General features: G+C 45.0%; 1 protein-coding gene across 2 annotated transcripts in view; it reads right to left on the bottom strand.

Annotated features, from left to right (window-relative positions):
- The window catches only part of LOC119661475 (mucin-17), a 538,210-nt gene that overhangs the window by 167,240 nt on the left and 346,127 nt on the right, over nt 1-24,843 (bottom strand). For both annotated transcript variants that reach the window (XM_038070838.1, XM_038070837.1), the window contains exon 5: nt 4,436-4,588. In XM_038070838.1, coding sequence (XP_037926766.1) covers nt 4,436-4,588 — 153 coding nt within the window. The remainder of the gene's footprint in view (nt 1-4,435; nt 4,589-24,843) is intronic.

Consider the following 24,843-nt stretch of genomic DNA (forward strand, 5'->3'; position numbering starts at 1 on the left):
AACATTCTGTCCGAGGAGCAGAAGGGCTGCCGAGTTGGATCAAGGAGTTGCAAAGAGCAACTCATTATCGACTCGGTAGCTGTAGGACAAGCAACTAGAGGCCAAAGAAACATCTTTAGTTGCTCTATCGATTATGCCAAGACTTTCGATAGCGTCCCGCATACCTGGCTAATCAATGTCCTACATCTGTATCGCATTGATCTCAAACTAATAAAGTTTTTGGCGACAGTCATGAAAGAGTGGCACACCACCTCATCAGTGCCTTCATCTGAGGGTGCCAACAGCTCAGAGCCCATCCATATACGGAGGGGGATTCTCTGAGTCCCCTTGGTTTTGTATGGCACTGAACCCCCTGCTAGAGGGCATAGTTTTGCAATAAAGTATGGCCTACGTGCTAAGTGCAAACTGACACATTTGATCTACTTAGATGACATCAAGCTGTATGCTGGTACTGACGACCATCTTCGAAGTCTGTTACCAATAGTAGAAATGTTCAGCCGTGATATTCGAATGGAGTTTTGATTAGACAAGTGTCGAATCCAGGCCATCCGCAAAGGTCATCACAAACCCCATGTTGGACATAGCATTGGTGACCTCCACGTCGAAGCTATGACTTCTACAAGTACCTAGGAATTCTGCAAGGATCCCATGTTCGAATTGCAGATCTGAAGTATGTCCTGCAGTCCCGATTCCTGCGACGTGTAAAGCTGGTGCTGAAATCGTATTTCTCGGGGAAGAATAAAATAACCGCATTGAATGTATTCGCTATCTCTTCACTGGTTTATGCATTCGGAATATTGCCGCGGACGAAGACCAATGTGGAAAACGTCCAGCGGTGAATACGGACAACTATGTCCAAATTTCGAATGTATCATCCAAAGTCTGCCGTGGAGCGGATGAACCTGCCTCGTGACATCGGAGGTAAGCGCGTGGTTGATGTGACGGCACAACATCATCGCCAAATCGACTCGCTGCAGGCGAGTCCCTTGCATGCGGGTATCTGTAAGGCAGGCTGTGAGCTGACTTCATTTGACTTGAAGGATCGATCTTTCAATCCTCTGAGTGGAGTGAAGTCGGCCCAAGAGCAGACCGATAAATGGAAGTCGAAGGCAATGCACGGTAAACACGAGAATTGTCTTTGACAGCCATTTGTCGACTTCCATTTGTCGAACAGATAGCTGTGTGCTGGAGAGCTCTTTGCTGAGACGGAGGGGTTCATGTGTTCCATTCAGGACGGCGTAGTCGCCACCCGAGCTTATAAAAAGCTTATCATGAAACAACGGGTGAAGGACGACCAGTGCAGAATGTGTGGTTCGGCGTTAGAAACGTTGTAATTTCTGACTGTACTGTTATGGCACCGGTGCAATACATCATCAGGCATAATGCTGTATGTAAGATGATCCATCAAAACGTTGCATACAAGAATGGGCTGATCACGAGAATATGTCCGGTTTACCGATATGAATCGCAAGCCGCAGGACCGGCATAGCCTCGGGATCGGATAGTGGAAGTAAATCTCGATCTCCGCGAAGGGTACATAAAAAATGTCCGCATTACGTGTGTTATGAGACGAGGCGATACGGAAAGTAATACCCTAGTTGGCGGAGCAGTCTATTAGACAATTGCAGAGTTTGAAAGGAATACACATATCAAGGAAGATACGGCGTTGTTGCAAGGAGGGCAGATTGAGGGTACGGAGTCGTGACGAATAATCAACCCGTGGAAGGTTCTTTTTGTAAAAGAAGGTCCAGGTGAATTTGCGTTGTATAACTTGAAGGGCGTGGTAATCACGAATGCAAAATTCAAGGATGTTTCTGACAAGGGAATAGAAGAGTGTTAAGGAGGGCTGAACTCAGGTAAAGTCGGAGGAGGAACGTAGGATAAAAGCTGACATTTTGGAAGCTCTATTGATGATGTCAACGAAGTGGTAATTGAAGCGAAGTTTGTCGTCGAATATTCCACCCAGGTCTTTGAAAGAGGTCAATAATGAAAGGGGTTATCCACTGAGAAAATAGGAAAAGGATGTTGGGGAGGGTTTAAGCGAATAGCACATCCAGTGGCATTTGTTGCCATTCAGTGTTAGCTTATTGACCGAACACCATCGGACTAAATTATCAATGTTGGGCTGTCATTGATAAAAAACAGGAAGAGTAGCGGGCCAAGAATAGAGCCTTGGGGAACACCAGAGGAAGGAGAGAAGGAACGAGATGAGTAACCATGAAAAGAAACTTTGCAGGAATGGTATGAGAGATAGGAGGAAAGCCAGGAGATGACTGAGAGGGGAAGTTTAGTCATGAAAGTTTAGAGAGAAGAATGGTCAACGGTATCAAACGCTTTGAAGAAGTCGGTATGAATGGCTTGTACCTTCTCCCGTGAATTAAAGCATTTAGCAAGAATGTGGGTAAAGACCAGAAGGTTTGAAGCCATAGATCTATGTTTCACGAAACCATGCTGCACTTTGACAATGAAGTGGCCGAAGTGCGCGGTCAACCAGTCATTGACGTGTCTTTCCAGGATTTTGGAACAAGAGGAGGGAAGGAAAATCTCCAGCGAGTGATTGTGGTTCCCATAATATTGTCAGCTACAGGTATTGTACCTAAATCCCTCACAGCTTCCCTTGATTCCCTGGAACTCTCACACAGTCTGGTTCAAACCATGCAGAAGTACACCATTCGGCATACGTGCTCGATGTTGCGGGGAGTTCCCGACGGATTCTTCCATGGACCTACCACCGGCCACCACCGCCAGCGCCCCGTTGGGTTTTAAGTAGGTAAGCCTAAATGCTTGGCACTTCTTGCTAGTATTAGGTAAAATCCGGCATCTACCAAGATGGTAACAACTCGGAAATAATAATAAAATAATCGTTGAGGCAACAATCCATATTGGATCAGGGCCTTGAAGAGTGTTAAAGCGCTTCATTCATACAAAAAAATCATCAGCCCAATTACTACAACAATTCCAATAAAGCAAGATTGTAATTAATAAAAATTTGTTTTGCGCACCCGAATCGTTTATCTATCCTTTAAGCATTTTCCAAAAATGAGGCGGTAATAAAATGATATGCAGTGTATGTCAGAGTGCAAGCTCTCCTCCTTAATTAATCTTTCTGCCTCGTGATCTTTCTTGTTCCCAAATTCAGCACTTAATCTCTGCCACTTTTGAAAGGACCACCCTAAAAATAGATTCCCTTTTTTCGCGTAATTTCTTTCAGAATCCCCGGAATTTCGCACAATTTACATCAAACAAGATGAATCATGTAAATGACCCCATCAGTTTTGCGATGACTCAGCCTGACATCATCGAGCATTGTGTCATCCAACCCTCTGGTAATCGTCTTAACCTCAGTCGAATCCAAAGCTGCTGATGACATGGCCATTGAAAAACGTTATGAGCACTTCCAACCACACGGAGCACACTCGTCCACTTTAGCGCTAGAACCATCAATGTCGTGCGATTCGAATGATTCGAAAAAAATGAATCAGCAGGTGATTGAGAGCGTAATTGAATTCGCGCGACAATGGGCAAATGAAACGTCTATGACAGCGGAATTGTTATGCAACACAAAACCGACATAACATACTTGCAAAGGGAAGCAGCGCTTAAACGAGCGTTGCTATTTTTGCAGATGGGGACAACATTAAGCACACGTAGATAGCCTCTTGGCTATACGCGCCGTCAACTATGTCTGAACACACCATATACATAAAATGGGGTATGACATTCATTAAGGGAGCCTGAAAAAGGTGTTCAGGGAGGCAAGTTATGGTATTAGGGGGGCTACTATTCGGCAGCAACATTGCTAAGCGCATAAGGCGACCTTAATGGTATTAGAGGACGCTTCAATAGACTACCACGCTGTGAACATGTTGGCACCCTCTTTTGCACGGCAAAAACAAGCGAGAGGGATTTTTTGCGATTGAATTTGATTGGAATGCGAATGCATAAAATATTTATGGTATTGATAGCGTGATAGTTTTGCATGGAGCGTGGAGTAGATACTATTGAACAACTAGGTATGCGGACCTATGCAAGCGTGAATGGCTCTGGTTTGGACTGGAGCCAACTATGAGAAAAGTGTACTCCTCACAGGATAGATGTTCTTTTTGATTGAAAAATGTCCGTCGATATAGACATACAAGCAATGAATAAATAATCAAATGTGCACTTACTACCAATATACGGGTATGCACTCCTTCCCTCTTTCCAATCCCCGAGATATGAGCTACTTTTCGTATTTCCCTGGCTTCGGGATAAAAGCATTCCACGACCTGACCATGAGGCAATAAAGAGCAACTGCTCTCCTTTAAAATGCTCATGCAATAACCATTTTCCACCCCCACGTGGATTACATAGTATATTGATTCTGATTCTCACGAGAATGGCAGACGTTAAGTAACGAATAATTGTTATGAAAGGAACACTGAAATGCACTCACCTTTCAGTGGGACTTTGGTGTGCGTTTGTTGTACTTGAGGACGACGCGATATGACCTTCTTCGGTGGCGGTGAACCTTGTTTACTCGTCACCAAAGGAGGTGGCGATGGTGTTGCTGTCGTTGGCTGTGAATTATTTGATGATATTCGTTTCTCTGTAAGAAAAGATGAAATTATATGTTATTAATATAAAATGGATACTAAGGAATACATTTGTGGACTTTAAAAAAATTAACATGGAAATGTATTTAATCTCTTCTCATAGGTAATTATACAGTTACAAAGTATGATTATCCACTCGCAAATCCTTATAATATTTTATAGCACTCGATCGAGCGGAAAGAAAGGTAATAACCCAGAAATGTCAGTCTTGATGAAGACGGGATTCTTGGTAAACCTGTGGGTGATACTCCCCCCTCATGTTATACCCTACAGGGTACGAATACGGTTAGTCCCTACCAAGTGCTACAAGTGTCTGAACTATGGACACACGTCAGCAGCTTGCAAGGGACCGGACAGGAGGACAGCATGACGGAGATGAAGCCAAGTAGGTGTCATCAAGCGGAGACCAGCAAGGAAAGCGAGAGTTGCGTTCCCTGCAGGGATCGTGGTGCATCTGGTGAGAGCGTCGCATACACTGCGGGCTTGGGATGGTCTCCAATCTACAGGGTGGAATTGGAAAGGGCTAGGGTGCGAATGGCATAGTCCGCATTTTACAAATTAACATACACCGAAGTGCAACCGTTCAGCAGTTGCTAGCACAGTTCTCTGCGGAAGTAAATGCTTATCTAGTGCTAATTAGCGCACAATACCGAAACAAGGACCCGGCCACATGGCATCTCGACTTATCGGCCACCGCTGCCATCGACTTGTCGGGCACCGCTGCCATCTGGTTTCGGGACGACGTTAGATTTCGTATTCTTGCCGAAGGAACGGATTTGTCAGGATCCGGCGTTCAGGGATAACGTTTTTTAGCGTTTACTTGACACCAAACGAGACGCTGCCGGACTTTTGGCGCCAGCTTGATGCTCTAGAGGACGCCGTTTCGAGCACGGAGGGACGAATCCTCGTAGGCGGTGATTTAATGCCAGGGTCCTTGAATGCGGCATGCCTTAGTCAGACTCCAGAGGGAAACGGATTCTGGAAATGGCGGCGTGGACCGGGCTCGCAGTTTTAAACACCAGATCCACGCCAACGCTGCGGTGCCCAGGCTGTGAAGGAAGCATTCCTGACATCATTTTTGCGTCGGAATCTTTGGCATCATGGCAAGTGATCACCAGTACATCGCGTTCGAATTGGTTGACGCTACTTGCCGGCGAGCATCAACGCGACGCTACCCCTGCCTGTGAAATGTCGCGAGGGCGAACATCGGGAAGTTCGTCGAAGTTCTTAGAACAGGCAGAGCTGCACTGGAGGGCGCTCCGAAGGGTGGTAACGTCGCAGCTGACACCGTCGCAAATTCAGTGATGAACCTGATAACCTGATGGCGTGTGTGGCTTTCATACCCCGAAGGGGCCCCAGCCGCGACAAGCCTTCTATGTACTGGTGGATGGCAGAAAATGCCGACCTACGGAGGGAGTGTCATAAGCTCCGTAGATCAGCGAAGATGAGACTCAGCAGCGCTATAAATAAAAAGAAAGCTCGCGGCTGGCAGAACCTTGTCAACGAGGTAAACTTGACTATAAGCGAAGAAGGACCGCATTCTACCGGCATTGTTCCCCAGATATCCTATACGGGTGGATGTCAAGCGTTGAGGATTGCCCCCTTTTCACAATAAGAGACCTCGAAGAAGCGGTTCCCACTATGAAGAACAAGAAGGCGCTAGGCCCTGATGGTATCCCGGCGGAAGTTTACAAACTGGTGTTCCGCCAATAGCCGAAATTGCTGCTTGAGACGTAAAGGGGACTCAACGAATCCCCCTGGAAGATGCCCCTCCATATATGGATGGGCTCTGAGGTATTAGCACCCTTAGATGTACACACTGATAAGGCGGTATGCCACCCTTCCATGATTGTCGCCAAAAACTTTATTAGTTTCAGATCAAGGCGATACAGATGTAAGACATCGATTAGATAGCATAATCGATATAACAACTAAAGAGGTTTCTTTGTCCTCTGGTTGCTTATCCTACAACTACCGAGTCGATAATGAGTTGCTCTTTGCAACCCCTTGACCCAACTCGGCAGCTCTTTTGCTCCTCGGACAGAATGTTGTTGGTCTCGAGGTGCGCATTGACTCTTCCACTAATAATGGACGTTAGGAATTTGGAGAGAGCTGGTAAACAAGTAATCGGTCTTGTGACTGCGAGGTCTTGCACCGTGTCCTTCTTAGGGATAAGGTATGTAATCCCCGCAGTGAGAAAGGGTGGAAATTCCTCCAGCTGCCTCATGACCTCATTTATAGTGTGTTTGTCAACCGACTGTGTACGCTGGTAAATTTCTTATACAAAAAATTCTGTACCAAGATCCAGACCCGGGCCCCTCCAGTTCTTCGAGCTGTTTACGGCTCGTCGAACTTCCTCTTCGGTAACATCCGCAAAATTGATGCCAGGCGTATTGGCATGGCGGGTGCCTTCGGCGGTGATTCACTCAGTATGCTCAGCATGCTAGGCGGGTAACCCCCCTGCCGATCTGAATCAGTCTAACAATGTCCTGCCTTAGTGAGTCCCACCGACGTTCTAGACGAATTTTCCATGGTGGATCTCTTAGGTCGCTCAAACCAATAACACGAAAGCGAATCTTCTGACCGTGCAATCTGATAGCCGTAACTGCACCACAATACACAAGTGATTGTAGTTGCAGCAGCGACATATCAGCACCCAGCCGGGATGCAATCTCATCATTGATTTGAGATAGAATTCCTGGAGTTGCTATAGATGCATAGAGCCTGGGAATACCTGGTCTATGCAAAGGATCCATATGCGAGAATTCTATACACGCTCTTTGGAATTCGTCCCGAACCTCAGCGGAAACCTCAGCTGGACGGTGGAGAAGAGTGCTTCGGCGAGTACTGAAACTGTCTGCAGTGCGGCATGGTGTTGTTGATGCTGCCGCTTCTGCTCCCATCGAATCTCGGTTCCCAGTTTCCCGATGACCTCAAGTCGAACACACTCCCTTATGATGGTCGGGATTGTGTAATGAAGCGGTACTAGTCTGCGACTCGCTGCACAGTCACGTGCCCGAACTGCGGGAAACGCTGGACGAACTCCTGGTGCAACAAGGGGCGGTAAGATGTTGTACCCACCCCCGTCGTTATTTCGCAGTAGGAGCGATCGAAATGGCGCAACAGATCAAGACGAGCCAACCCCACTCTAAACAGAAAAAAGACTGAAGAAGAAGAAATTATTATTATGAAGGATAGCAACATCAATAATATACGCCAAACGATCCGTTTAATCAACTAACAGCATGCCAGGTTTATTGTGCGCAATTAAGTGAACAGTTAAAACTTGCCCGTTCCAATGTAAGCAGAAAGCAAAGCTATCAAGTACTGCCTGCGATTCATATCGGTAAACCGGATATGCTCCCGTGATCAACTCATACTAGAATACAAGATTCTAATGAATCACCTTGCATTATGCCTGACCGTGTACTGCAGCGGCGCTATCTAGGGCAACCGAAAGTAAGATGATTGAAAGTCTTTAACGCCGACCCACATATTATGCACCCGCCCGCCCTGAATGACGTACAGAAATCCCTCCATCTCAGCAAAGCGATCTCCAGCACAAAGTCATCTGATCGACCAATGGTTGCCAGAAGCAATTTATGTGTTTACAGTACATTACCTTTGCCTTCCATTCATCGATCCGCTATTGGTCTGGCCACACCCCAATCAGAGGAATAAAAGATCGATCTTTGAAGTTAAGTGGAGTCTGCCGGAAATTTGCACAAAGACTTATACATACAGTCCTTGCTGTAAAAATCAGCATCATTCCGGTGATATTATGCCGCAATGCCAACCATGCCCGCTTCCGATGTTACGAGATGGATTCATCCGCTCCACGCCAGAAATTGGGTGAAGCAATTGCGACACAGTAGTTCATGTTCGTCGCTGGATGGCACATTCATTAGGCTTATTTCTTTCTTCTACGAGGAATGCAATTTTAGCACCAATTTTACATCATCATCAACGGCGCAACAACCGGTATCCGGTCTAGACCTGCCTTAGTAAGAAACTCTAGACATCCCAGTTGTGCGCTTTACACGTCGCAGGAATCCGGGCAGCAAAGCATCCTTCAAATCATTTAAGTGTAATATTTGGGGAAGTATGTCTCGGTAATATCTTGGATGCGGTGGTCACTACCATCGACACCTTACTGGACAAAGGAATCCGCTTTTATCGAGTGGAGACATTGACAAAATCAACGATTCAGGATTATTTCCACCTTTTGCCTTGGCAGGCTCACATGTTATTTAAGGGTGACGCTGCTAGAAGTTGGCCAGATCGCAACGAAGCAAGAGAAGATTATTGGAAGCCTAACTTTTATCTCATTGAGCATTTATGGAAAACATTGAAGGACCAGCAATGAATTTCAATAAATCAGTTTATAAAATTATTTGACTCAATATCTAGTGATGCCAAACATTAAATAAATCAAATAGACACGCAACAAAGTATTGAAAAGTGTACTAAAAAAATTGAACAACAAAAAGTATAATTATATTTTTTCTTTATTTTATTTATAAAGATCGTTTTGGTCCGGTGTTCACAATAGGCATATTTTGGTTGGAAGCTTAGCTAGAACAATTGAACGCGTTCAGTTATCTATATTCTTCTGAGAAAGTTCATGCATGTGAATGCCTGTATATAATATCTATTGATTTTTATAATCAAATAGTTTGAGACATTGATGATATTGGTTATCAAAAATACTCTGACCATGAAAGACTACTGAAAAAAAATCCGATCATTGAAAACGGATGAAAAGCTATTGTGAATACCGTCAAAACCAATTTTGCCTGCTTTCAGGCGCTCCAGATAATAGAAACAATTCAAAATAGACGATAGTCAGTGGCGCCCACAGCAGCTTCCCACATTTTACAGCTAGTGAAATTGCCAATAAATTCGGATGTAAAATTTCATTCATTGGGTTGCAATCTGCTTTATTTGGAACCCATTGTGGCGGCAAATTTAAACCTCCATCTTTCTAGGGTAATATTCTGTTTCATTGGCTTTTTAGATACTTTTGTTTTCAATGTTACATAATTTGTTACAAAAATACTTCCTACACTCCTGCCGTTGCGGATGGATGGGAATGAAGAAAGAATTCGCGTAGCCCAATCTAAACATTAAATGAAGCAACGAAATGGAAACAAATGTGTGTGGGATAAATTCAATGGCAATGTCAAGCTTCCATACATGGTGCACTAGGTCGTTTTCGATTAACATAATTGCCTGATAAAAGCTGGCCTGTTTCGAGCACATCAGTAAATAGTGGAAGAGTGCAAGCGGAATAGTTGCTCGTAGAGAAATTAACTTAATTGATGGAACGTCAATCTGTAAAAGGAGTGAAGCTAATATAAATTCTAAGATTTAGGTGAAGCTAGAACTCGATTGAAGTACATTTCCAGATAGATACATACTCGTATGTTAGATGACATTGAATCGTTCATTTATTATACATAGATAATGAGAAAATTGCAGGAGGCTATTAATTCAGCTGTTACCTTTGGAGAAATTATTGAGGTTCCAACCAGGTCACCTTCAATGATTGATTATGTTAGAAAGTCAAGAATTCTAAATTTATTTTTGAAAAAAAAGGAGAACATCGGCAATGTCATTTTATCGCCGTGGATGTTCATCATCATCGTCATCAACGGCACAACAACCGGTATCCAGTCTAGGTTTGCCTTAACAAGGAACTCCAGACACCCTATTTTGGGCCGAGGTCCACCAATTCCATATCCCTAAAAGCTGTCTGGCGTCCTGACGTACGCTATCGCTCCATCTCAGGCAGGGTCTGCCTCGTCTTCTTTTTCTACTATCGATATTGCCCTTATAGACTTTCCGGGCTGGATCATCCTTATCCATACGGATTAAGTGACCCGCCCACCGTAACCTATTGAGCCGAATTTTATCCACAACCGGACGGTCATGGTAGCTCACAGATTTCGTCGTTATGTATGCTACGGAATCGTCCATCCTCATGTAGGGGGCCAAAAATTCTTCGGGGGATTCTTCTCTCGAACGCGGCCAAGAGTTCGCAATTTTTCTTGCTAAGAACCCAAGTCTCCGTGGAATACATCATCAAGATCATTGCCTTGTACAGTAAGAGCTTTGACCCTATGGTGAGACGTTCCGAGCGGAACAGTGTTTGTAACCTGAAATAGGCTCTGTTGGCTGACAACAACCGTGTGCGGATTTCATCATCGTAGCTGTTATCGGCTGTGATTTTCGACCTTAGGTAGAGAAATTATCAACGGTCGCAAAGTTTAAGTCTCCTATCTTTATTCTTCCCGTTTGACCAGTGATGTTGTTGGTTGGTTAGTTTACGGTGCTAACGTCACCATAGATTTTGTCTTGCCTCCATTGATGTGCAGCCCAAAATCTCGTGTCGCTCGATCTGGATGAAGGCAGTTTATACGCTTCGGGTCGTTCTTCGCATGATATCGATATCGTCAGTATAGGCCAGTAATTGGGTGGACTTAAAGAGGATCGTACCCCTCACATTTATGTCTGCATCACGGATCACTTTTGCCAGGGCCAGTTTAAACAGGAAGCATGATAGGGCGTCCCCTTGCCGTAGACCATTGTTGATGTCGAATGGTCTTGATAGTAATCCCGTTGCTTTTATCAGGCCTTGCACATTGGTCAGGGTCAGCTAGTCAGTCTTATCAATTTCGTCGGGATACCGAATTCTCTCATGGCCGTGTACAGTTCTACCCTGGCTATGCTATCAAAGGCAACTAATGTCCATATTCCAAGAGTTTTTCCATTGTTTGCTGCAGAGAGAAAATCTGATCTGTTGCTGATTTGACTGGAATGAAGCCTCTTTGGTATGGGTAAATGATGTTCTGGGCGTATGGAGCTATCCGGCCTAGCAAGATAGCGGAGAATATCTTAAACATGTGTGATATCTTCCTTTTTATGTAAGAGACAGATAATGCCTCTTTGCCAGTCGTCAGGCATTGATTCGCTGCCCCACCTGAGCACAAGTTGATGAACTACTTGGTGTAATTGGGCGCCTCCATATGTATAACAATTCAGCTGTAATTCCATCGTGTTGCGCTTGGCTGTGTTGTAGATGGCTGGAGGTGTTGCGGAGGGCTGTGTTGTAGATAGCTTCAATGTTAACTCTCTCCTGATTGTAAGAGGAGAGCCTGGGTGGTGTTGTTATTCGAGCCCGAAGCAACATGCCAACGAGATTGTGGTCCGAGTCTATATTGGCCCCCCTATATGTTCTGACATTCATTAAGGCTGAGAGATGGTGGCGCTCGATCAACACGTGGTCAATTTGGTTGAAAGTGGTCCCGTCTGGAGAGGCCCACGTTTGTTTGTGAACCGCTTTCGCGCACACCAGGTACTTTCAACAACCATTTTGTGTGACACTGCTAATTGATTAATCGGTAGTCCGTTATCATTTGTATTTTGATGTAAGCTATGGGAGTCAACGTATCGCCTGAATACGGGCTCCGTCCCTACTCGGCTGTTAACATTCCCTAGTATGATTTTGATATCATATCTGGGACAGGCTTCCAGGGTTCATTCTACTGCCCCGTAGAAGATATCCTTCTCCGACTCTGCAGTCTCCTCTGTAGGGGCGTGAACGTTAACGAGGCTTATATTTCTAAATTTATCTCGCAAACGCAGAATGGGTAGCCGTTCGCGTGTGTTTTCAAAGCCGATAACAGCATTCTTTGGCTGACTAAGAAACCGCTATAATATATGGTGTAGCGACTCTTCTTCAGGAAACCGGTCCCTGTCCAACACATCTCCTACTACGCTGTTACATCAGCCCTGTTTTGGGACAGGGTATCGGCTAGCTGCTTGGCAGCTCCATCTCTCAGGAAGCGCACTTTCCATGAGGAAACGAACAAATCGTTATTCCGTTGTCGTTGCTGAGCTCGTCGTTGTGTTATCAGTCCAGTCGATCGTGGGTACCAATCCACGTTTCGCCCTGGGACCTATACTACCTTGACCGTGCATGTTGGCGCAATAAATTGGACAACATTGGCTACTCGCAGTCATAGAGCATGTTGAATAGAATGGTACATATAGTGAAACTTGCTTCCATGGATTCTCTTCAAAGAAAAGCAATTCCAGAATGAAATCTTAAAATTATGATGCAGAAAACTACAAGAAGATTGGAAATAGGTGACATCATAACATAACTATGTTAGATATTCACATATATTCAAACATAGCCAAATTGAAACTTCTTTTATAAACCATCACATTTCTGAGCTAATCCTTAAATTGGTGTGAGGTTGTTGTCATTGTCAAGTTGGAAGAGACCTAATTGGTGTCGGCCAATAGGTTCATCAAATAAGAAAGGCACGAAAATAGCTTTACCGGAACTTCCTTCACAACCTGTTATGTAATCCTCCTCTTCGGGTACGAATGTCTAGCATAAACTTCTATCGTTAATGAAAATGGACTGTTATACACGGGTTCCAGAGAACTATTTTGCCGAGACACATCAGTTCTACTTTCCTTCTGCGTTTCATCCGAATTCAAAGCCTTTTAATAAAGTTCTATCAATCAACCAAAAACAACTTAATGTCATCTGCGAATCTGAAGATTTGGATGAAAGTTAGCATTTGAAGATAACCAAAATGAATTAAAAAGAAGCTGATTTAGGGGACATCAATGGTTGCTTTAGATTGTTCTGAAAAAAACTACCCGCGCAGAATAAGAGCGGGAGGGCCACCAAAGCATCAATGCTTTCTGACACGTGGGATTCAAGATGTCGAAAACAAAGTTAGATTAAGTAGGGGTGATTAGAAGATTGAAGACGAACAAGATATTTCAGATGGGTTAGGTTGTTCATAAAAAAGAGGGACTGGGTAAATTTGCACAGAACTTTCTCAAGGGCAAGCCAGAAGGAGACCACATTGCAGAGCAATACTCAAGGATGCTTCGAAGGAGGGGTTGAAGAATGTTAAGGTGCGTTGGATGGAATCGAAGTCAGAAGAGGAATGTAGACATTCTACAAGAAAAACTAGTTGTTTGTTGGCATTTAGTTCCAACCTATTCGCAGAGCACCAGTGGTCTAGATTGTCCAAATTCGACGGTAAAGCATACAGTCTATTGACATTCTCATCTAGGTTTATTTTGACGGCGCGATTGGAGGATGTGCCCAACCCGTACACTATGAAGTGCACAACTACATCTCTAAAGCATACAGTCTTTTGAGGAAAATTGATATACTTTTTAGGCACCATTACGAATTACTGATACCAAGGGACAACATAACAACGAGGTTTCACTTCGATAAGAAGTTTGAAATACGTTGGAGGAACAGGACAAACTGAGAGAGCGTGACATTGACATACGCTTAAACCAACAACTGATCATCTAATACACTGATCGACCCGTTACCGCAGAGGGAGCAGGCGCTCATTGGATGTTCTGCGCAATTTAAACTCCTTGGGCCAGCGGGCAACTATGGAATATGAAGGAGCACAGGCCGTGAATACCCCCACCAGTATAACAGTGAGACAGTTTTTCAAGCAGAGCCTTTTGATGACTACGCTAATTTTGTTTTTTTTTACTGTTTGACTGTTCGTATTTAATAATAATAATAATAATAATCGCTGGTGCAACAATCCATGTTGGATCAGGGCCTTGAAGTGCGTTAGAGCACTTCATTCAAGACCGTAACGGTACACTAGGAGGCAATGTGGTCAGCATTGCGCTCGCCCGAGATTATTACCCTGATTTGACTCAGGTACTCATTCACAGCTGAGTCGGCTGGTGTCCGACATCAAATCACGATACAAATTCCACTGCCACCAGCGAGATTTGAACCGCGACCTTCCGTACGACAGCCTTGCGCTCTAACCACTCAGCTATCCGGACACTCGTATTTACATGAATTTAATTCCCTGGAATCGTGGTTTATATTATTTATTTGTGTTGATCTAGCGGCATGGATTTTTATGTGAACTGTAAAAAACCGATTATCTGCTTGGTTCTTAGGCCACTCCTATTGTGATAGAAGTCTTAGTCTAATAAACAATTCATTTATGTTGGCCAGGGCAGGGGGTGAACAGTACAGAAATTTTCTGTTTCTCATTTATTCCTTCGACAAAATTTGATGAAAAATTCCCTGTGACCGAAAGAAATATTGGACGATGGCATCGAGGTAGTGGAGAAACGTCCCCGTGAAGGAAGTTATTACATGGCCGGGGATGCCATCCTTCGTCAGCCCCCCACAGGAGGGAGGATGAGTTGATTGTACTCCTGTAGTCAAGAATATCGTTTGGGTGTCAAACCGACTAAGTAGAAGAAGAGCCTGAAATGATAGCTTGCAGTGGTCATCGGTCATACTTTGGAGAGGAAACGCGTTGGAGTCGGATCAACGTCAACCAGGTGAAAGTGGCGGCGCTATTACTGTTATCGGGAAAAATCACACTGCCTCAATGAAGTATCGATGTTTCGTTTGACAAAACCAAAACCAATTGGGCGCCGGAGCGATTTAGGTGTAACACCCCTATGAAAACTAATTTTAGCCGAAATGAGAGAGATGAAAGAGAGGATGCAGCACAATATAGCCATAGAATTTTATTTTAAATATCCAACACATAATCATTCAGACAACAATGTCTATTATAATAATAATAATCGTTTGCGCAATAATCCATATGGGATCAGGGCCTTGAAGTGTGTTGAAGCACTTCATTCAAGACCGCAACGGTACACTACAGTACGCTGTCGGAGGCGGTCAGCATTGCGCTCGTCCGATATTATTACCCTGATTTGATTCAAGTACTCATTCACAGCTGAGTCGACTGATATCTGACAACCTCTATTGCAACATCAAATGTAACGACATATCTACATTACACTATTTTTGTTTGAGGATTGAGGGAGTCCTAAGTTCGCATCAACCCGGACCATTGAAAAGAAACTTGTGGATCTGTTTTGAGCTAAATATCCAAAAATTCAAAAAAGTGACTACCGGTTTCGCCCTTTTGAATCTGAATATATAAGGCGGATTTCACTTGGACATAATTCGCACTCATGTTGTTGGAGCAATTACCAACTGTAGCCAGTTTCGGTCACGCTGCTCCCAGAATAGAGGTGAGACAGCATCTTATGCCTCTGCCCTGGACGAAACCGTCGGTTGCTTTTTTGTGCACTACATTGCTCGACTGAATCAAGACTGAATAACGGTCAAAGTGTAACAATAATCACGTTAAAATCTGCATTTGATCCAAACCATTGATATAGATAAGAAGCATTTTCGAAGAACAAATCAACTGCGTAAAGGACTTCACAATTACCCTTTGACATCAACTGAATGTCACCTCGAAGTGGAATCAAATCAGCGTAGCAAAGCAGGAAGTTATTGAAAATGAAGGAAAGTAATGTAAACCCTGAACTATATCGATTCATCAAGGGACGTATCGAGTGAACCGGATGTCTTTGGCATCACGATGGAGTTATCAGATTTTAACTGTATCTGGCATTAGCTCACCAGAGACGTTCCCAAGCCCGAGAAAACTTGTATTGAATTCATGTTTGCATCATTCGAGGAAATTGAATTTTAAAAGCCTTTTCAGAAATCAACTGAAGAAATCAAGAGTTTCTTAAGAAGGGCATCATATTAGGTAACACTCAGCAGACATGCATCTATAATTATAGCATCATTAAACGGTTGCTCCAAACAGATATAAATTTGCTACTGATTCAAATCCAGCGGTAATTGTCGTAGTCTTTTACCGCCCCTGAAACCTACAGTATTTACATCTACGGTGCTGACATCGGTCACCACCAATTCTTCAGAGGAGTCGCTTTTATGGTTACTATTAGCCCCTAAATGGGGCAGAACGCATCAAGCACGAATACACACTATCGCTGTTGGTTTGAAGAAATGTTCTTCAGCTACCACGAGGACTCAATCAAGGAGCTTGGACGCCTCCTCTATTGTCAAACACTATGTGCTTCTGGGGTGATACACTCGTCAAATATCCTGAAATAGGCGATTATATTGCATGGCATAGCCAACAGTCCAGTTTTCACCCCTAACTGATGTGTGAATTATCCACGACCACTGCCGTTTTGTCTTCAGCATGTCCACTGGTATCTTGCCTGTAAGCCAACAGAGTTCTTCGTTTGTTATATCTCAGGCTAGAATAACCCAGAAGCTTGGAGCGTCCCTATGCGACTTTCATATAACAACGTATTAGAAAAACATTAACATACCTTGAGGTCCGTGTTGAGTCCAGTCTTTGGACAAAATAGCGAAAACTATTAATACGTGATGGTTAGTGTTTATATTCAATTCGATTATGCTCACTCCCAAATCCAGAGCTATTTAACCAACGGTCCGATGGTTGAGAGAGTAGAGCGTCAACCTTACAACCTCGCTGCTCTGGGTTCGGATTCCAGTCCTCATGGGTGTCTATGTGTTTGTCTCGCTGCTGTGAGATTATCACTAGCAAAGCGTTAAGTGTGATGATACTGAAATTTAGGAGTGAATAGGGAACAAATGAATGAACAAATGACTCGACGAAAGTGCATACAGATGCCATCGGCATAATCGCGGTGTTTGATGAATAAGAAGATAGTTCATTAAAGCCCTCCACGTCTTCCAGACAAGCCAACATGGAGAACGAAAATAATTAATATCGGCGCAAAGATTCTGGAGAACCCAGCTTTGACCTTTTTATCTACCTTACTGGTTCCCTGGGTATACCCCTTCTGCAGAGAACATTCCAGATTTAAGCCTTGCACAACCAAAGAGCTGTGCCAAGGTTGAGGGGAAAGGAGCGTTCGGGGCACCTGCGGCTAAGGGGAAACCGAAGCGGCAGCGGTCCTCGGACAATCCTAACTCTTCGACACAAAAGGCGGCAAAGAGGGCTCGGCCGGCAACGGCTAGGCCTTCATTTGCAGTCAAGGCTATCGAAGCCGATGGATGGGTCCTGTAGAACGACTCTAATCCATCCGGCTACGATACGGAGCAGTGCAACAGCTTAGGAGGAAACTCCTCGTAGCTGTAAGGACTGCGTCCGCGCAAGGCATTAAGCTTTGCTTTGAATCGGTAGGTGTATACCGTAAAATGTTACGGTTGAACTTCGCCGACGAAGACACGAACGAGTGGCTCAGGCAGTACTGCTCCTCCCTTAACGATGTGTGGGAGGGTGCGCGACTAACCTTGAAAAGGGTCTCTGAGCTGCCATCGATCAAAAAGTGCTTTCTCTGGCTTCCAGAAGAAGAGCGAAATGGTGTCGGGGTTCTGGAACAACTTGGTGTACAGAACAACCTTAACACTTCCACCTGGTTGCTGCTAGGCAGCAAAACAGGAGAGAGAACCGATAGGCCGGGAACTTTTCTCACTATCGGCGTTCCCGAACCTGATGTTAAGACAGTTCGGGAAAAATCGGGTTGCCGGCTCTACTATGGGCTGGGGACCGTCACGTTACAAGTGTCGGCTCCTAAAACCATTGAAGGGGACATGCAGCCCCCGGCATCTACATCTGAAACATAAATGAGGTGCCACATTTCCCAATTAAATTTGCAGCATTGTAAAGCGGCGACTGCACTTATCAGTCGTCGGATCAATAGCTGCAAGACATTTATATACCTCATACAAGAACCGTGGGTTGTTGGTGGGGCAGTCAGGGGCCTAAACTTCCAACATGCTGACCTATTGTATGCCAATGGAAGCGATCGACCCCGCACCTGCATGGTAGTCTCCAAAGACTTCCAGGCTAACCTGGTTAACGATCTATGTTATGGCGACACCACATCGGCTAAGCTAACCATAAAAAGTCAACAGGGAGATAAAGAGATACTATAGTGCTCTGCATACTTCCCCTACGACACAGAAGGCATTCCCAGTGGAACATTCATCAGAGCTATCCAATATGCCAAAAGTAGAGGCATGGGGGTAATAGCAGGATGTGATGTCAACGCTCACCACATATGCTGGGGAAGTTCGAACATCAATGCAAGAGGATCGAGACTACTGGAGTATCAAGTAGGAACCGATTTGCAGATCCTAAATGTGGGTAATGAACCCACTTTCTTCAACGTGGTCAGGCGAGAGGTCATCGACATCACGGTGGCATCTCCTGACATCGCGGCTCTGATCGGAGAGTGGAGAGTATCAAACGATATCACACTCTCGGATCACAGACGCATTGATTTCGTTATGGGGATGGATCTACCTCCACCCACTCCATTTCGGAATCCGAGGAAGACAGATTGGGTAATGTATCAAACAGAATTGAACGCCCGAGTCACGATTCCTGGGAGGCGCATCAAATCCATTGCTGGAATTGAGAAGACAACCCAGATGATCACAACTAGCATGAGAGAAGCTTTCGAAGAAAGCTGTCCACTCAAGATGCCAAAGAAGGGTAAAACACCATGGTGGAACTCGGATTTGGCAAAACAGAGGAGAACGACAAGGATGCTCCTTAATCGTGCTCTGAAGGGCGAATCAAGCACAAGCTGGAATCGCTATAAAGAGGCACAGAAGGCTCTAAAGAAGAACATAAGATCGGCTAAACGATCATCTTGGAGACGCTTTTGCGAAGAGACTAACTCTCTTGAGGCAACCTCAAAGCTGAAGCGGATTCTGGTTAAAGAACGTAGCCAGAAACTGGGTTACTTACGTTTACAGAATGGGAAGTACACAGAAAGCGATGAAGAAACGGCAAATCATTTGCTTGAAGTACACTTCCCAGGCAGCATCCAAAATCGAATCTCGGGGCCAACAGGTGCATACAGCCCTCAACCGAGAGATTGGAATCTGGCATGCAAAGTAGTATCACTGGAGCGAGTGAAATGGGCATTTAACTCGTTCCACAGATATAAGTCTGCAGGTCCGGATGGCATCATTCCTGCGCTAGTAATAGAAGGAATGGATGCCCTGGGTCGACACATTCGGAATATATATCGGGCATGCCTAGCACACGCTTATATTCCAATTATATGGCGGGATATGAAGGTGTTGTTCATTCCCAAACCAGGAAAACCCACCTACACAGACGCAAAAAGCTTTCGACCGATCAGTCTAACGTCCTTTCTGCTAAAAGGACTAGAAAGATTAGTAGATCGGTTCATAAGGGATACACACATTCCTAAATGGCCACTTCACCATAGGCAACACGCCTACCAGAAAGGCAAATCCACGGAGACAGCACTCCATGAACTTACGGCAAAAATTGAAAAGGCGATGTCCGATAAAGAATACGCTTTAGGCGCATTCATGGACATCGAAGGTGCCTTCAATTATGCCTCATTTGCGGCAATTTGTGATGCGGCAAGACAGCATGGAATCGAGCCGCTGCTAATCAGTTGGATCCTTCACATGCTACAGTGGAGAAAAATCCACATATCGGTCGGCCAGAAGTCTATTGAAGCAGGATGTCTCAGGGGCTGCCCACAGAGAGGGGTTCTCTCTCCACTGTTATGGCTCTTGGTGATGGATACCCTGCTGTGGCTTCTGGAGGACAAAAAAGTCTTCGCGCAAGCATTTGCGGACGACCTAGCCGTAATAATTACCGGCAAATTTGCGGACACAGTATGTGACCGCTTGAATGCAACTCTGCATGTAATCCACAGCTGGTGCCTCCGCAATGGACTCACGGTAAACGCTAGAAAGACTGGACTAGTTATGTTCACTAGGAACGTCAGGTGGGGCAGCTATACGCTACCCACCTTAGCAGGGGTGGAAGTCCAGCTGGCACAAACAGTCAAGTACTTAGGAGTACATTTCGACTCCAAGTTAACGTGGAAGCATCATATCCTGGAACAATACCAGAAATTCTGCAGATTGCTCTGGTGCTGTAGGAATGCGATAGGTAAGACCTGGGGACTTTCACCTAAACGGATATATTGGATGTATACATCCATAATAAAACCCATTTTGATGTATGCATGCATCGTCTGGTGGCCAAGACTGAACTTTGCTAACAGCAGGAAGCTGCTAACGCAGAGTCAGAGACTTGGTTGCCTAAGTATTACTGGAGCAATGAGTACTACGCCGACTGCGGCACTTGAAGCCATCCTAAATTTACCCCCCATCCACTTGGAGGTGAAACGGAAAGCAGCCAACGACGCATATAGGCTCGATACCATTGGGGCGTGGAAAGGCGGCCAATCCAACGGGCATGCGTCTATATGGAAATTCCTTGAAAAACATCCGGTAGCCCTGATGCCGACCGATCATATGGTTTCCAGATTCGTCTTTGAAAAGACATACACTGTCGTAATCACCGAAAGAGAAGAATGGTCGACAAGTGGCCATGAGTCTTTTCAGATTACAGACCTAATAATCTTCATCGACGGGTCAGTCACGGAGGATGGATCGGGTGCAGGCGTGTTCTCGGAGAATCCGATTATAGAACTGGCCCGACCCCTCGGAAAAATGACGGCCATATTCCAAGCGGAGATATATGCCATTTCATTGGCAGCAGATGAATGTCTGCGACAAAAATGGAGGGGTCGCACCATTCGAATCTGTTCCGACAGTCGGGCGGCATTATCAGCGCTAGATGGCAACAACATATCAAGCCAGTTGGTGTGGAGTTGTCATCAGGTGCCTTGCCGACTGAACGAAACATTCCTGATGTGGGTGCCGGGGCACTCTAACATCGCCGGTAATGAGGGGGCTGATAGACTGGCTCGCCGAGGGTCTGGATCCACAATGGTGGGCCCAGAACCAGCTCTTGGAATCCGACCATCTACTGTGAAGTCTACTCTGAAAGGTGAAATTGCAAGGATTCACGCAACCGAGTGGAGAAATTTGGACTCTTGCCGGCAAGCGAAAATCCTTGTGAAGGAGCCTAGGGCCACTAGAGCGGCATTTTGTTGTCCCTTAAGAAGGGGGACATGAAAACCCTAGTAGGGCTTTTGACGGGACACTGCCCCTTAAACTACCATATGGAAAAGATTGGGGTAGTGGTTTCGGCTGTGTGCAGCCAATGTGAAGAGGAGGAGGAAACTGCCCTGCACTTTTTATGCAGCTGCCCGGCATCCTCAGACCTCAGACGAAGACACCTTGGCAAGGTTTTCTTCAATGAAGAATCTGCACACACTCTGCCTCTTGAGAATGTTCTCAGATTCGCTAAAGCCTGCGAACACCGTAGGCGGGAAGCCATTGAATAGGCCACTTACGGGGATAGTACAATGGGCCTAATAATGGCCTGAGTGCTTGGAGCTGCGGCTCCCCCCATTTAACTAAACTAAAACTAATCCTTGCTGATATTGTCAGAAGCCTTTTTGTGAAGGGCCCAGGATTTTCGTATTAGTAAAAATAGCAGTTCTACAGAAACTGCAATAGCTGCATTTAATGCTTCCACATTGATAGCAGTACTGACCGCACTTCCATTTGATAATCGGTATCGGCATGTTAAAATGACTAACCATTTCAATCACAATTGAGAGTCGTGGCAAAGTGCTCCTTCCACCTCCTCAGCTGCTCATCGTCGTGAATGAGGGGCCAACTATTTCGTCTTTGGCCGGACTAACGAAAAATTTGTTAACTCTCTTGCGCAAGTTGGAGGAAGCGAGCATTCTAAAGGTTCTCAATACTGTCATCGAGGAGCGTTCATACATTTCAAAAACCGATTCTTTTGCGTACAGGATACCCCAAGGTCGCAACTGATACGTCTGTCCTCATCCAAACTGTGAATTATATTTCATTATGATTTCGAAATTTAGGGTCTACTAGCCAATAAAGTCAATCACCTTTTGTCACCGAGGGTAGTACTTAAAATAAATGTTCAATCCCCAGTGGGATATAAGACGAATTAAGATCAAAGAGGGTACTATTAATGAGGCCCCCTCTACTCCTTGAAACGGGTAAATGTTACACGGTCTATCTGGCTATAGTGTCTTATCCCTACTCCTTTTTCAACCTGCTTGGGACAATCTTTGGCGCAGTTAAATGAATACAAATTAAAACCACAAAAGTAATTTTTAAGGTTTTGTTTGCAGCAGCGTGTGGGATTCTCACCCACTAAAACCACCCCCACTTTCTCCTTTTTCTTCTCAGCGAGACCGCCGCAAAGCATTACTTCGCGGGGTGGACTGCGCTTTAAGCGACCCAGCCTTCCGTTCTACGCGTTCTCCTTGCACGCTCCGCTCTTCCAAGTTCCTCCTGTATTCTTTTGATTGCGGAGTTCACCGCGCACCAGTTTCCCTCCGACTTCAACATTTACCCGACGATGTTCTGCGGGCTTAGGTTGGTTTTCAAAGAGTCTTCCAGACTCCTCCTTTCTGAGAAAAATCGTGGACAGTGGAACATAACATGCTCCGAGAATTATCCAGCCTGAATTGGTGCAGGTACTTCCTGTAACCACAGTGTCCTGTCAGGAATTGCGTCAGATGGTAGTTAATCTCGCCGTGTCATCGCTGGATCCACTCCTCGATATGGGCATCAAAGCGTGGGTCCAGCGACCCCTCTGCGAGTCGTCCCACCGTTTCTGCCACTTCTCCAGCGACTCTCGCTTAGCCGCATTTCGATATTCTGCATCTTTTTCAGGAGGATTCATTTTCCTTGCCTCGTACAGGCAGCGTATCTCACTTGCCAGAATGTCTATCGGGATCATTCCCGCAATAACACACGCTGCCTCGCCTGATATTGTTCTGAAGGCGCTGCACATCCTTAGCGCCACTAAACGATAGGTCATATTTACCCTCCTACCATTACTCTCACACGCTAGTGCTTCCTCCCAAACTGGTGCCGCGTATAATAGTGTGGAGCGAACCACTCCGGCCACAAGTAATTTGCGACTGTATCTTGGGCATCCAATGTTAGGCATTATTCGCGCTAACAATACGCTAGTATTTGCCGCTTCCTCACAGGCATAGTCCCTTGAAATTGATTTTAGCGTCAATCATCACCCCTAGGTATTTGATAACCGGTTTCGAAGTGATGATGTGGCCATCAACACGAATATTAACCGTATTCCTCTTCCTACGATTGGTAATCAAGACCGCCTCCGTCTTTTGTTCTGCAAGGTCAAGCTAAACCATCTCCAGCCACGCTTTTATGGCGCTAATGATTTCGTTAGGGTACATTTCAACGTCTTCAGGTTGTTTCGCGATGACAAGCACAGCTAGATCATCTGCGAAACCGATTATCCTGGCCTCCTTTGGCACGGGAAGGATAAAGACCCCATTGTACATGACGTTCCACAGGAGAGGACCCAACACTGAGCCCTGTGGTACTCCTGCGGTGACGGTGTACTGCTTGGATCCCTCATCCGTGTTGTACCAAAGTGTCCTCTCCGAAAGGTAACTGTCGACGTGCTTAGTCAAATAACTAGGGACACCCGTTTCAGCCAGTGAGCTTTTAATCCAATGTGGTACCCACATATGTCACATCGACTATTGAGGCCGACCCTGTCCCACGAAAAGTGGAAACGTTTCCCGTATTGGCAAGCACCAAGTCTAGCTCCGCGAAAGCCTCGAGAAGGATACGGTCCCTGGTGTTCGTAGTGCGACTGCACCAATCCACGGCCTACGCGTTGAAATCGCCCACTATGATCTTGGGGTTTCGACTTCTTGCATCCGAGACTAGCATACCTCTAGCATACCTGGCTTGATTTCCACACGCCCATATTGTCGCCTTGCCAGTTACATCTGCAGTCCAGGCACCGCTCTTATTGTTGCGATAAAGCTCGCTGATTATGGCAGCTTCGATTCCCTTCTCATACATGGTCTGCGAGAGAAGGTCTTGCGCTGCCTCCCAGTGATTGAGGTTAATTTGTATCATGTCCCCATACATGTAAAAGAGAGGTGTAAAAAATTGTTTCAACGAATATAGTCATGTGGGGTATCTTAAATGAAACGTCTCAATTAGTACTTTTCAAAGCCAGTCTTAGTTTTTAGATTTATTAGAAAGGCGGGGAGTGGGAGGGGTCGAAAGTGATGATTTTTTTAACGGACCCATTCTCAAAAACTGCCCAACCGAAAATTTGAAAAAAATAATGAAGTTGCCTCTGTATGGTGCCCAAGCCTAAAAATACTCTCCATATCGATATCCGTTCAAATTAAGTTAATAATAGCATATTAACATATTTTTGGGGAAATTGAGTAAAATTGAGTAAGTGTATCCCAGAGTTATAAATTTTGGTAGTAGTATAAAATATAATATGAAGCATATTATCCCCAAGTTTGATCAAAATCATACTATTACTAACAAAGTTACCGTAGCTCAAAGTTAACATTACCGTGCAAATTTACTGCAACTGAATATCAACATCACACTAAAGTGGGTAGTCAGACA

This window comes from Hermetia illucens, chromosome 1 (genome assembly GCF_905115235.1).
Source record: "Hermetia illucens chromosome 1, iHerIll2.2.curated.20191125, whole genome shotgun sequence".
NCBI lineage: Eukaryota > Metazoa > Arthropoda > Insecta > Diptera > Stratiomyidae > Hermetia > Hermetia illucens.